The 15,178-nt window shown below is 40.7% G+C and overlaps 1 protein-coding gene across 1 annotated transcript in view; it reads left to right on the top strand.

Annotated features, from left to right (window-relative positions):
• The window catches only part of prim2 (DNA primase subunit 2), a 114,207-nt gene that overhangs the window by 3,685 nt on the left and 95,344 nt on the right, over nucleotides 1-15,178 (top strand). The window contains exons 4-7 of the mRNA XM_035793991.2: nucleotides 3,463-3,566; nucleotides 3,735-3,855; nucleotides 6,381-6,476; nucleotides 6,612-6,749. Coding sequence (XP_035649884.1) covers nucleotides 3,463-3,566; nucleotides 3,735-3,855; nucleotides 6,381-6,476; nucleotides 6,612-6,749 — 459 coding nt within the window. The remainder of the gene's footprint in view (nucleotides 1-3,462; nucleotides 3,567-3,734; nucleotides 3,856-6,380; nucleotides 6,477-6,611; nucleotides 6,750-15,178) is intronic.

Consider the following 15,178-nt stretch of genomic DNA (forward strand, 5'->3'; position numbering starts at 1 on the left):
TGACTGGTACTGTATATCGAATGCATTAAGAATTTACTGTAACCAAACAAGCATGTCTGATTAGATTAGGAAATAACAGTAAATCTACTATTGATATGTAATTGGGAATTTAATACATTAACAATCAAACGCAAACCATTTACACAATGAGTGTGCACATTTTGGCGGGAGAGCGCACGCTATAGATATGCACAGTGCTTTTGAAAAGTATTCAGACCCCTTGACTTTTTCCACATTGTTACATTTGAGGCTGTAACGTATTAAATAGTTTTTTCCCCTCAATCTACACAGAATACCCCAAAATGACAAAGCAAAAAACAGGTTTAGTGATGTTTGCTAATTTATTAAAAATAAACATGACATTTACATAGTTGTAGTTAGAGGTTTACAAACAGGTTTTAATGACTACAACCTAAGTGTTTTTCAAACGCTCCACAAAATTATTGTTTGACATGACACAAGTCATTTTTCCAACAATTGTTTACAGAGAGACTATTTCACTTATTCACTATCATAATTCCAGTGTGTCAGAAGTTTACATACACTAAGATGACTGCCTTTAAACAGCTTGGAAAATTCCAGAAAATTATGTCCTGGCTTTAGAAGCTTCTGCTAGGCCAATTGACATCATTTGAGTCAATTGGAGGTGTGCCTGTGGATGTATTTCAAGGCCTAGCTTCAAACTCAGTGCCTCTTTGCTTCACATCATGGGAAAATCAAAAGAAATCAGCCAAGACCTCAGAAAAGCAATTGTAGACCGTCACAAGTCTGGTTCATCCTTGGGTGAAATTTCCAAATGCCTGATGGTACTACATTCATCTGTACAAACAATAGTAAGCAAGTATAAACACCATGGGACCATGCAGCCGTCATACTGAGACGCGTTCTGTCTCCTAGAGATGAACGTACTTTGGTGCGAAAAGTGCAAATCAATCCCAGAACAGCAGCAAAGGACCTTGTGAAGATGCTGGAGGAAACCGGTACAAAGGTATCTATATCCACAGTAAAACAAGTCCTATATCGATAACCTGAAAAGCTGCTCAGCAAGGAAGAAGCCACTGCTCCAAAACCGCCATAAAAAAGCCAGACTACGGTTTGCAACTGCACGTGGGGACAAAGATCGTACTTTTTGGACAAATGTCCATCGTTATGTTTGGAGGAAAAGGGGGAGGCTTGCAAGCCAAAGAACACCATCCCAACCGTGACACAGGGGGGTGGCAGCATCATGCTGTGGTGGTGCTTTGCTGCAGGAGGGACTGGTGCACTTCACAAAATAGATGGCATCATGAGGAAGGGAAATCATGTGGATATATTGAAGCATCATTAAGACATCAGTCTGGAAGTTAAAGCTTGGTTGCAAATGGGTCTTCCAAATGGACAATGACCCCAAGCATACTTCCAAAGTTGTGGCAAAATGGTTTAAGGACAACAAAGTCAAGGTATTGGAGTGGCCATCACAAAGCCCTAACCTCAATCCCATAAAAAGTGTGGGCAGAACTGAAAGTGTGTACGAGCAAGGAGGCCTACAAACCTGACTTGGTTATACCAGCTCTGTCAGAATGGGTCAAAATTCACCCAATTCATTGTGGGAAGCTTGATGAAGGCTCGGTTTGACCCAAGTTAAACTAATTTTAAAGGCAATGCTACCAAATACTAATTGAGTATGTTGGGAAAGCTTAAATAAATCACTCTACTATTATTCTGGAATTTCGCATTCTTAAAATAGTGGTGATCCTAACTGACCTAAGGCAGGGAATTTTTACATTGATTAAATGTCAGGAATTGTGAAACTGAGTTTAAATGTATTTGGCAAAGGTGTGTAAACTTCCGACTTTAACTGTAAGTATTCAGACCCTTTACTCAGTATGACTCTACAAGCGTTTTCCCATTTCTTCTCTGCAGATCCTTCCTCTCAAGCTCTGTCAGGTTGGATGGGGAGCATCGCTGCACAGCTATTTTCAGGTCTCTCCAGAGATGTTAGATCGGGTTCAAGTCCGGACTCTAGCTGGGCCACTCAAGAATATTCAGAGACTTGTCCCGAAGCCACTCCTGCGTTTTCTTGGCTGTGTGCTTAGGGTCATTGTCCTGTTGGAATGTAAAACCTTTGCCCCAGTCTGAGTTCCTGAGTGCTCTGGAGCAGGATTTCATCAAAGATCTCTGTACTTTACTCTATTAATCTTTTCCTAGATCCTGACTAGTCTCCTAGTCCCTGCCACTGAAACACATCCTCACAGCATGATGGTGCCACCACCATGCTTTACCGTAGTGATGGTGCCAGCTTTTCTCCAGACGTGATGCATGGCATTCAGGCCAAAGAGTTCAATCTCTTTCTTCAGACCAGAGCATCTTGTTTCTCATGGTCTTTAGGTGCCTTTTAGAAAACTCCAAGAGGGCTGTCATGTGCGTTTTTGAGTAGTGGCTTCCGTCTGGCCACTCTACTATGAAGGCCTGATTGGTGGAGTACTGCAGAGATTGTTGTCCTTCTGGAAGGTTCGCTCATCTCCACAGAGGAACTCTAGAGCTCTGTCAGTGACCATTGGGTTCTTGGTCACCTCCCTGACAAAGGCCCTTCTCCCCGATCGCTCAGTTTGCCCTGGCGGCCCAGCTCTAGGAAGAGTCTTGTTGGTTCAAACTTCTTCCATTTAAGAATGATGGAGGCCACTCTGTTCTTAGGGACCATCAACGCTGCAGAATATTTTTTTGGTACCATTCCCAGATCTTTGCCTCAACACAATCCTGTCTCAGTGCTCTACGGACAATTCCTTTGACCTCATGGCTTGGTTTTTACTCTGACATGCACCATCAACTGTGGGGCTTTATATAGACGTGTGTGTGTGCCTTTCCAAATCCTGTCCAATCAATTGAATTGACCACAGGTGGACTCCAATCAAAATGTAGAAACATCTCAAGGATGCTCAATGGAAACAGGATGCACCTGAGCTGTTCGGCAAAGGGTCTGAATAGTTATGTAAATAAGGTATTTCTATTTTTATTTGCAAAAATGTCTAAACCTGTTTTCGCTTTGTCATTATGGGGTTGTGTGTGTGGACTGCGGAGGATAAAAAAATAAATATATATTCTAGAATAAGGCTGTAACGAAATGTGGGAAAAGGTCAAGTGGTCTGAGTACTTTCGGATGGCACTGTATATTTGCTACTGCTTGACTAAAAAAAACATCTTGGTCGACCAACAGCCTCGTGGTTAGAGCGTTGGACTAGTAACCGAAAGGTTGCAAGATCGAATCCCCGAGCTGACAAGGTCAAATCTGTCGTGCTGCCTCTGAACAAGGCAGTTAACCCACTGTTCCTAGGCCTTCATTGAAAATAAGAATTTGTTCTTAATTGACTTGCCTTGTTAAATAAAGGTCAAATGGAAAACACTGAATTGCTGGTGGTGATCAAGACTGTGATATTGAAATAGAGAATGCTTTCTGTTGATGTTCTGGTATGCTTTCCTTTTAAGTCCACTAAGGATGACCGGAAACATCAAACTGGACCCAGTGAATATGAGAAGCGAAGAAAGGACCATATCTCCCACTTCATTCTCCGTCTTGCATACTGCCAAACGTAAGTGAAGTCTTCACTGCCTTTTCAATAAACCTGTAATGTCCCTTTCTCCAAATAAACTTGTACCTAGAGGGTGTATTCTACCTAATTATTTGTGACGCAGCATACCAAGTGATTCTCTTACTTTATAAATTGAACAAACATAAGATTACTTTTTTAATCTTGCAGAGAAGATCTCAGACGGTGGTTTATCCAGCAAGAGATTGACCTCTTCCGTTATCGCTTCAATGACCTGCCTTCTAAAAACACACAAGAATTTCTGCAATACAATAATCTTCACTATCATACGGTGAGTCTATTTATGTTGTTGTGGAGGGAAATGCACATTTTACTCTCAAATGTGAGCAAAACAGCTCTGGCATCAATATAATGACGGGAATTGGCATAACCAAGCAATTAGTTTATCCCTGTCCTCCATTGGTGTAGGCACAGTAAATCTGGTCTTGATACTGTTTGGACATATTTCTGGTAATATTTCAGACCTGTCAGTAGATGGCGGTGTCAGCTCACAGTAGTATACTTGTCAGAAAATGTCCACTGTGTGGAGGGTTGTTTTTGCAATCGGGCTATTTGAAGTTGAATCTGGTTTTACTTCAAGGTGTGTTCCATAAGATTTGTTGTGATAAATTAATATTTGAGCAAGATAAATCAATTGAACTCAAGGAAGTAAATAGTACACATTTACAGTACTGTATAGAACATGCTCCTTTTCATTTAATTTGACATGACCAGCATTGTTTATACTATTGCAATATGGCAACGAGGGAGGTGAAAAAGGCAAGCAAAAGTTGTTCATGACATACATGCCCAGAAGGGGATAGGTACAACATATTCCCAAACAGTCCCTGGATGAGAGCACGTGAGCAGTTGGAAATCCCGCTCATCACTCTTGGAGAGGTGCTCAATGTCCTGTCCTACCTCTCCACTCACAGGAAAAAAACTGCTGCTCCAAATTTGCTTCATTCATTAAAATCACAATTTAGCCACTGGGCCACTCTTGCCAGGCTGGGCAGAGTTGTTCTTTAATTTTTCTATAGGTAGGCCTAAAGGTTTTTTGGTAAAATAACCCAATCAAAACGTAAAGCTCCTTGAAAGTGGGAATATGCCAGACCCATTGGGACAAAATCAACGATAATGGAACAAAAATGAACAAAATGTTTTAAAAGATCAGATTTTTAGCTTATAAATACTTTGCTACAATGACAATTAGTCATCTACCCACCTTGTTCCTTTTTGTTAGCATGTGCATGGAGTAAGTACACCATCACGCTTTTGGGATACGTGTCTTTTCGCTACATCACCGCACCCTCTCTTGATCTTTGTAAGTCACCTTGATTTAGCACCTGTGTGTTTTTATCAGTTTATGAAAATATTTAGAGACCTCCATGACAGTAGCTAAAGCAAGGGGCTGTAGCGGCACACAAGTAGACTACAAATACATGCTGGGGGGGGTTATGCCCTGAGCTTGTGACGTGAGCGCTATTGGAGCGGGCGAGAAGTCCACCCTCCAGTCTTTGGGAATCACGATCCAGTCAAATTAGGCACGCTCCTCGTTTCACTCACATAATTATTTGAGTGACAGGTGGTAAAGCGTTTGTTATGGCCGCAGGTTCTACATGGGGAAGCCTTTCTAATAATAATAATAATAATAATAATAATAATAATAATAATAATAATAATAATGTCTTGGAGATGGGCGACAAGGTTCTAACTCCGTCTGCCCTTATGGTTGGCTGTATTTACAGTTACCAGGTTTCCAGCCAACCTTTTTATGCAAGTAAAGTACATGTCAGATGAAAAAAAAAAATGTCACTAATGGCCGGTATATGGGAATTCAACCGCAAAAGTCATTTTTTATTTAAAAAAATATATATTTTAATTTGACCCCTTTTTCTCCCCAATTTCGTGGTATCCAATTGTTTTTAGTAGCTACTATCTTGTCTCATCGCTACAACTCCCGTACGGGCTTGGGAGAGACGAAGGTTGAGAGTCATGCGTCCTCCGATACACAACCCAACCAAGCCGCACTGCTTCTTAACACAGTGCCATCCAACCCGGAAGCCAGCCGCACCAATGTGTCCTTGGTGAGCGCGCACTGCGCTCGGCCCGCCTGGTGCGCGATGAGACAAGGATTTCCCTACCGGCCAAGCCCTCCCTAACCCGGACGACGCTAGGCCAATTGTGCGTCGCCCCACGGACCTCCCGGTCGCGGCCGGTTACGACAGAGCCTGGGCGCGAACCCAGAGTCTCTGGTGGCACAGCTGGCGCTGCAGTACAGGGCCCTTAACCACTGCGCCACCCGGGAGGCTAAAAGTAATTTTTATGTGCAATACGTCATCATGCGTCATACAACAAGTACATTTGATGGAAACACAATATTTGCATGTAAATCTGTCGCCAATTATGAAACGTAGCTATTGTTAAAGCCTGATATGTTGTGGTGATAAAGCCTCTGATGCATTCTGGGTCTTCAGTGTAAGATATCCCACAATGGCATTTATGCTAGACTGAAACGGGGAGGGACTATTATGAACTAAAGAATACAACCCAGCTCTCATTCCCTCGCCTTACCACGTGTTTGCTGCTTACACTATTGATTAAAACCCATAGCAGTCAGATAGGTCATCAACAGCCCGAGGACACATTGTCTTTTGTTTGTTTAGGCCTAAGAGGACATGATTGATGGGCCAGTGTACAGCAGTCTTCATCTCACTCCGGAGAAGAGAATGCAACAGCACTACACTGCTAGAGAGCTATACTATCAAGTGTCAATATGCTTGTTTCTGTCACTGAAAGCCTTTTCCTAATCTCTAGATTAGTACTGATGAGAAGAAAAACCTGATGGACAAACTCGTCACCTCCAGCTTTGCTCTCAGTGGATCCACGGTTGACGGCCAAGACTTTTACAAAGTGAGTTAACAATTTTCCATTTTCTGCAAAGTGAAATCCTCACGTGGTTATATTCGAGAACATAAGTGCACCCTTGTGTTAAGATAATGAATATTATGTTGAATGTCCACCCCCCCTTTTCTGTTTTATTTCAAGGTCCCCTTCCAAGATGCGTTGGATCTGGTGAGAACCAGGAAGGTCTACCTGAAAGGGGGCTATGTCTACATCCCTCACCAGGACATTGTCACCATCGTTCTCAACGACTTCCGTACAAGACTGTCCAAAGCACTTGCGGTAAGGCCCATTATTTGGCATAAACATTTATTTTTAAATGCAACTGTGCCAGTTACTACATGGCATTTAACTTTGATGTAATTTGAAGACTATGACATGGGTTTAAATGTCATTTATTGTTTACAGATTCACAGCCTGACAAGCTTTTCATATAGGACTTTATGGATGTATTACTAGTAACTCCATATTATTCTTGGGATTACTCTGCCCATTATTTTAAGTCTTACATCCCTGGAGAATGGAGGGAGGGATATGTTTAAAACACTTAATCAATCATTTATTCATTTATTGCAAATTGAGCACCATTTAAATAGAATTTTCCTCCAATGGTTAATGATACATTTGGCAAGGCTTGTATTTACTGCAGGCTAATCCTTCTCAGCAGGTGGAGGAGGGCTCCACCAATGATGCCAAAATCGATAGGAATAACGCAGTAAATTAAACGGTGCGTTTGTAGTGCTCAAAAATACCATTATCACACGAGCTCACAGGGGAAAATAGATCTGAAATGTCTAAGTGGATATCTAGCCCTGTGTTATGAAGCACATTTGAAATGTCAATCCTTTCTCTGAATAGTAGAAGATGGCAGTCTGAATAAAATATTTGGTACAGTAAATGTAAGCAGCAGTATAGTACATCATTATGAATGAAATACAGACAGTTGAATTTACATACACTTAGTTTGGAGTCATTAAATCCCGTTTTTCAAACACTACAAATTTCTTGTTAACAAACTGTAGTTTTGGCAAGTCGGTTAGGACATCTACTTTGTGCATGACACAAGTCATTTTTCCAACAATTGTTTACAGACAGATTATTTCACATAATTCACTCTCACAATTCCATTGGGTCAGAAGTTTACATACCCTTAGTTGACTGTGCCCTGAAACGGCTTAGAAAATTCTAGAAAATTATGTCATGGCTTTAGAAGCTTCTGCTAGGCTAATTGACATCATTTGATTCAATTGGAGGTGTACCTGTGGATGTATTTCAAGGCCTACCTTCAAACTCTGCCTCTTTGCTTGACAACATGGGAAAATAAACAAATCAGCCAATACCTCAGAAAAAAGTGTAGACCTCCACATGTCTAGTTCATCCTTGGGAGCAATTTCCAAACGCCTGAAGGTACCACGTTCATCTGTACAAACAGTAGTACGCAAGTATAAACACCATGGGACCATGCAGCCGTCATACTGCTCAGGAAGGAGACACGTTCTGTCTCCTAGAGATGGAAGTACTTTGGTGCGAAAAGTGCAAATCAATCCCAGAACAACAGCAAAGGACCTTGTGAAGATGCTGGAGGAAACAGGTACAAAAGTATCTATATCCACAGTAAAACGAGTCCTATATTGACATAACCTGAAAGGCCGCTCAGCAAGGAAGAAGCCACTGCTCCAAAACCGCCATAAAAAGCCAGACCGGTTTGCAACTACACATGGGGACAAAGATCGTACTTTTTGGAGAAATGTCCTCTGGTCTGATAAAACAAAAATAGAACTGTTTGGCCATAATGACCATCGTTATGTTTGGAGGAAAAAGGGGGAGGCTTGCAAGCTGAAGAACACCATCCCAACCATGAAGCACGGGGGTGGCAGCATCATGTTGTGGGGGTGCTTTGCTGCAGGAGGGACTTGTGTACTTCACAAAATAGATGGCATCATGAGGAAGGAAAATTATGTGGATATATTGAAGCAACATCTCAAGACATCAGTCTGGAAGTTAAAGCTTGGTAGCAAATGGGTCTTCCAAATAGACAATGACCCCAAGCATACTTCCAAAGTTGTGGCAAAATGGCTTAAGGACAACGTCAAGGTATTGGAGTGGCCATCACAAAGCCATGACCTCAATCCCATAGAGAATGTGTAGGCAGAACTGGAAAAAGTGTGTGTGAGCAAGGAGGCCTACCAACCTGACTCAGTTACACCAGCTCTGTCAGGAGGAATGGGCCAAAATTCACCCAATTTATTGTGGGAAGCTTGTTGTAGGCTATCCTCTACCAGTATTCTGACATTTCACATTCTTAAAATAAACTTGTGATCCTAATTGACCTATGACAGTGAATTTTTACTTGGATTAAATGTCAGGAATTGTGAAACTCAGTTTTAAATGTATTTGGCAAAGGTGTATGTAAACTTCCGACTTCAACTATCTTAACATGGTATGTTTTGACGACAATGGTCAGCATGCTTTGGCTAAATGACAATTACTGCATTTAGTATGAATATTCTTTTAGCATTAAGTGCTAGTGTGCTTGTTTGATATAGCCTGTCTTACAGCATGTCTTTGGACAAAACAGAATTCCATTAAAAAGGTCAAGGGCCTTTGGACAGACCGTCTGGTCAGTCATACATATACAAAGCAATCTAGATGTCTGCAGCGTGTTGTAATGTGCCTGCAATGGAGTAATTACCTGCTTGCTTGTCAGTGAGCAGTGAGTGGGATGTCTGATGAGAAGATGATTGTGGGGGTGGTTGTGGGAGAGATTGGGAGGAAGTGGGACTAGATTGCTTTTTCCGGCTGACAGGAGTAGGCGGGAAAGATGATCGTTTCTTGAACGGATGACAACGTACACTTGTGTAGGAGTTGTAGGTCATTCCTGCAAACCTCCTTCCTCACCCTCCACGGACCAGGCTAAGGTTAAAACCAAGCTGAGATCAGAGATGCTCTGAGGTTGGCCCTTTAGAAAGCAAAAGCACTGTGTTTAAGGCTAGATTGCAAGGCTTTTCTCCCAAAGATTGATAACAGAATACAGCCTACTCCTCTGATGGAGCCTCATTCCTCTTGAAATATGTCATTTATATTATTGTGCTTATGTAGGCTACAGGTGTAGTAGGCCCTAATTGGCCATGTGGAAGTTGCTGTTGTGGTAATTATGGATATGCCCCAGGGACTTCTGTGAGATGGTTTATTAAAGGGAAATAACATTTTAAAAAGTCATGTCCTCTCCGCCACCCCAACATAAACATGTGTGAAAATGGAGCGTTTCTATGTTTTGTGGGAAAAAGAGGAAGATGAGTGTTTCCAATGACATCATCAACCAATTAGTTGGCAATGCCTACTCGTAATTGGTTGAAGTCACATGATGCACACTGATGTCATTGGAAACACTTATCTTCCTCTTCCCCCCACAAAACATAGAAACGCACCTTTTTCTTTTGTTGATGTTGGGTGGAGATGATGAATATGAAGTAGTATTTTTTTTTAAATTCCTTTAAGTGGGAAAATGATATGATTACTTACACCAGGGGTGTCAAACTCATTCCACGGAGGGCTGAATGTCTGTGGGTTTTTCCTTTAAATTAAGCCCTAAACAACCAGGTGAGGGGTTCCTTACTAATTAGTGACCTTAATTTATCAATCAAGTGCAAGAGGGGAGTGAACCAGTAAAGGGAAATGTTTTCGTTCACATATTAAATGTTTACTTTTTAACTTTAATATGGTCAATACTTTGTATTTATGTACCTTTTTAATAAATATATAATATATTGTTGAGTTGTAGCTCACAGGTAAATACGAACTATTTATAGGAATTTGTTAATTGTACCTGTGGGTCACATAAAAATAAATGGTAGCCTAAATGTCTGACAGCATAGCACTTTTATCTCCACCCAACTATTATCATTCCATTGTCAGAGACTCAACAGATTTGTATCCATTCCAACATGTTCCGCACCAAAAACATTAGCTTATCTGTGTTGCTAGGTGACAGCTCCGTAGTGAAATGCCCTTTTCCCTCAGGAACTTCTGAATGACTTGTAGACTCAGTGTTTCACTTTCTATCTCGGAGAACAGAAATAATGCTGTGAGCCAGACACACACACACGTGTGTGTGTGTGTGTGTGTGTGTGTGTATATATATATATATATCACAAATAATGTAGAACTGATGGTTTGTTTGAGACAATGCTTTTATTTTGGAATCCACAGCCGCTTAAGCTACTTTGTATGGGCATGAGACATGAAAGAACTTCATTCCAGAATATCAAGCTGCTGACACATTTTACCAAGCAGCTGTCGTGTCACGTCGTAGCGACAGTTTCTATTAGTTATCCATAGAACCAGAATAGTAGAACTAGTTACGTCTGTGAGATTTGAGAATTCTGTTGAAAGGTTGTTTTTCTGAATATTCTCCTCAAGCCCATGATAACGAACTTCAATATTGACAAAAAATAAGAGTTGAGTGGTTCTCCAATCCTTAACCCATGACCTCTGGTAATGGGGTTTAGTAAATCCGTCCCCCTCTTCCTGTGTGTAGTAGTGTATGGTTGCATGGAGTGGGTGTACCAGAGTGGAGTTGTCTGTCTGATGTGTGCAAGCAGTACTATATGGGATACTGGAGGGCTGACTAGAGGCAGTTCTACTTTAGAGGAGTCAAGTGGACAAATACACTGGGGTTGCACACACTGACATTTTATTTCACTTTGTGAAACATGGTGCACATTTTGTTTATCTGGATATAGGTTTTTATTTGTATCCAACATTAGCAGATTGCTATTATAGGTATTGGCCAGGCTACATGACCAATGTTCTATTCCAAGTTAGAGACATCTTGCTATGACCATTTTCCTATGCTTGGCTTTGATTCATGTTTCCCATTTATGTGATCTATAATAGTGTTGCACAGTATACCGAAACGTTTCGATACTAGAACATGAAGAACAGTTTGGTACTCAATTTTTGTTACTTTCGGGAATGTCGCACGGATCAAGCCTGTCTATCAGCTCAGCCGACCCTTTTATTATAGCGCCAACCTTGACTGCTCCACTTACTCATTGCTAGCCTGCACCGGGAGTCTGGATCATGTTAGCTCCCAACTCATGCTGCACAGAAGTTAACACACTTGAATAATGTAATGCGTCATGTAGAAATGTTGAAACTGTTGATTACTGTTTGCAACTTCGCAAAACAATGTCCATACAGGCTAGAACACCTTACAATGCAAGAAGATACCGGTAGCTTCCATCTTTGTAGGCTATCTTTGCTTGCTGGCTAAAGCTAACATCAATTCAATACCCTACTACTTTGTGTAAAATATGCTGACTTCAAAGGTGATTGTCACAACTTTTCATTAAATTATTTGGTCTCTCTTATGTATCCAAAAATATGATCTGTTGCCTTAACGAACTGACTGCTCCAATGGACCGCCCCCTCTCGCCTTATGAATGATGTCATTACTGATTTTTAAATTGAATTACTTCTATGCAAATGTTGTTGATCAATACACCAAAATCAATCCTAAATGGAATGGAAGTTGATTTGTCATGTGGCCCTATCAGCCAAAACCAGCTCGAACTCGATGCATCACATACCCTTTTTGAATATGCATTCCCCTGTATTGTGGATAGGCCTTGGCCACATATCCAGTTCATCAATAGATTTACCAATCAAATAAATCATGCCCAACGATTGAACAGAGAGCAGTAGTTGAGTTTGTCTGGATCGAGTGCTATTCTGTGAATTTGGCTAATATGCATTTTTTTTATGTGGTATTGTGATATTAAACCTAGTATCGAAGTCAAAATTCTGGTATCGTGACAACACTACCCTATAGATATAGTTGGAATATGCTGTTGCCACTGCAGTACCAGGCCTAAATCACAAACCAGTGCTTGCAATTGTCTTGGCAAGATTGGTGGAATCTGTATAACCCCAGTACTTATATACCATCTGACTCGTGCATACACATTACATTTCCACGCTTCAGTCTACGCTTCACATTTCTCTTCAGATATGCAGCGCGACATGTCTTCCCCTGTGGCACACCTCAATGGGATCTCATTCCTTACAAGGAGATCTCATTCCTTACAAGGTCTCTGGTGTTATTGGAGCCCAATGGGCTATTTCCAATGGAAGTGACCATAAAAAGCATATTGTAAGGAGTGTCCTGGTCTCATTTGATGTAGGAGATTATTCATGCAGAGACATGACACGGCCATTACTGGCTTCTTCTTTTCTGTTGTGGAGGAGAACAAAGGAGCTTAATGCTGCTGCGTTTGTGTGTGTGTGACGATAAAGCTGCCAAATCTGTAAAGCTGAGGTTTCATCGTGGAGAGGAACCTTTCATTTCTTGTGAATTTTCCCATCTTCACATTTTGTGTCAATGCAATGCTTTTAGATTAATTTATACTCATCTATACAAAGTCCTCTATTAAACATATCAATTGATCACATCTTCTCGACGTAAAGCGTTTTGATAATAAAGTGTAGCCTACATAAATTATACATCTGTGGTGGAATACAAACAAATGCTCAATGTTTTTTATTTTTTGTAATTAAAAAGTAGCCCTAAATGAGTAGTGAATGATTACCATAAATTGTATTCAGTTTTACATTTAACTGTCCATTGCAGCTGCAGGAAGTGTTTATCTAGTTGGACATGTACCACCTCATTATGATAAATGTTTAGATACGAGTTATCTAAGTATATGACATGGTGGATTCGGTGACGGTAATCTGTGGTAATTGCAGCTACAGTCTGCTTGAGTCTAATGACCTCTAAAATTCAAATGAGATACTTGGTTATAGTAAACAATGTGGAGGAGGATTTAATTGCTGCTATAACCAGGGATATTAAAATGCATGCATGATATGGGGAATAATAATACATCTGACAGCTTTGGGAACAGAATGTACTTTATATAGTGAAATTGACAACCCAAAGTCTGATTTTGAGCTTTTTAATTAAAGTCTGGGAACAGTACTTAAAGTTTACATCCAAAGTCAATCATCAGACGATGTAGTTGCTAAGGTTTTGCTCAATTAGAATTTTCTGAGGGACTTCACTCTGTTCATAACTCAACCCTTTAGGCCCAGTTCTCCAGCTAAAATGACTATCTCTTCCCCACACTGTAGTGTAAACCTCAGTTTAAAATATATATATATATATATATTTGTGATGCAATATTTAAAGCCTCTGGCAAACCAGTTTTTGCTTTTACCCACCTCCATACTACACAAGTGTCCTTTGCATTCCTGCCAAATGCATTGTGACAGCTAGTGAATGAATTTAATTTCTGGCCAGTATTCCTGCTCTTCTGTCAATCAAATATGTTGTCTAAATGATTATTTTAATGTGGACGGATACAGACATTGCCAGTCATACAGTGCATCAATGACCTGTGTGATGGCTGTATGACACATCGCTCTAATCCATCTTGCCAATTGAAAACATGTGCTGTCTGCACATTTGCCCTCCGATGGCATTTGGAATATCGGCTGCTGGAAGAAAATGAAATGTGTCAATCTTTATATGGCAGAGATCTGCCATAAATCAAAGTTGGAAATTAGACTTTCATGAGACTCAAAATAGTTTCCACAGAGGCAAGTTGAAGTCAATTAGGCAGTTTAAAAATTGCACCAGACACTTTTTTGTGTGTGTGTTTGGCTGTTTGTTGGATGAAAATCCTATTGGAAGGTGTGTCAAAGGGTGTCACCTGTACTGTGTAGATATCTGGAACAGCCATGGTCCAAATGCAAGTGTCAAAAATGGCACCTTGAGCTTTCAGAAAAAGATGTTCCTTTAAAATATATATATATATATATATTTTTTTAAAGGAACATCTTTTTATACAGTGCATTTGGAAAGTATTCAGACCCCTTGACTTTTTCCACATTTTGTTAAGTTACAGCCTTATTTTAAATCTGATTTTAAAGAAATGTTTTTCCTCATCAATCTACACACAATACCCCGTAATGACAAAGCGAAAACAGTTTTTTTTTTTAATTTTAGCAAATGTATTAGTAAACAAATACCTTATTTACCCTTTGCTATAAGACTCAATTGAGCTCATGTGCATCCTGTTTACATTAGTCATCATTGATGTTTTTAGAAATGTATTGAAGTCCGAATGTGGTAAATTCAATTGATTGGAAATAATATGGAAAGGCGTGCGCACACACCTGTTTAGATTAGGTCCCACAGTTGACTGTGCATGTCAGAGCAAAAACCAAGCCATGAGGTCGAAGGAATTGTCAACTCCGAGACGGATTGTGTTGAGGCACAGGTCTGGGGAAGGGTACCAAAACATTTCCGCAGCATTGAAGAGCCCCAAGAACAGTGGCCTCCATCATTCTTAAATGGAAGAAGTTTGGAACCACCAAGACTCTTTCTAGAGCTGGCTGCCTGGCCAAACTGAGCAATCGGGGGAGAAGGGCCTTGGTCAGGGAGGTGACCAAGATCCCAATGGTCACTCTCTTACAGAGCTCCAGAGTTCCTTTGTGGAGATGGAAGAACCTTCCAGATTGACAGCAATCTCTCCAGCACTCCACCAATCAGGCCTTTATGATAGAGTGGCTAGATGGAATCCACTCTTCGGTAAAAGGCACATGACAGCCCGCTTGGTGTTTGCCAAAAGGCACCTAAAAATCTCTCAAACCATGAGAAGCAAGATTCTCTGGTCTGATGAAATGAAAATTGAACTCTTTGGCCT

This window comes from Oncorhynchus keta, chromosome 2 (assembly GCF_023373465.1).
Source record: "Oncorhynchus keta strain PuntledgeMale-10-30-2019 chromosome 2, Oket_V2, whole genome shotgun sequence".
Taxonomy (NCBI): domain Eukaryota; kingdom Metazoa; phylum Chordata; class Actinopteri; order Salmoniformes; family Salmonidae; genus Oncorhynchus; species Oncorhynchus keta.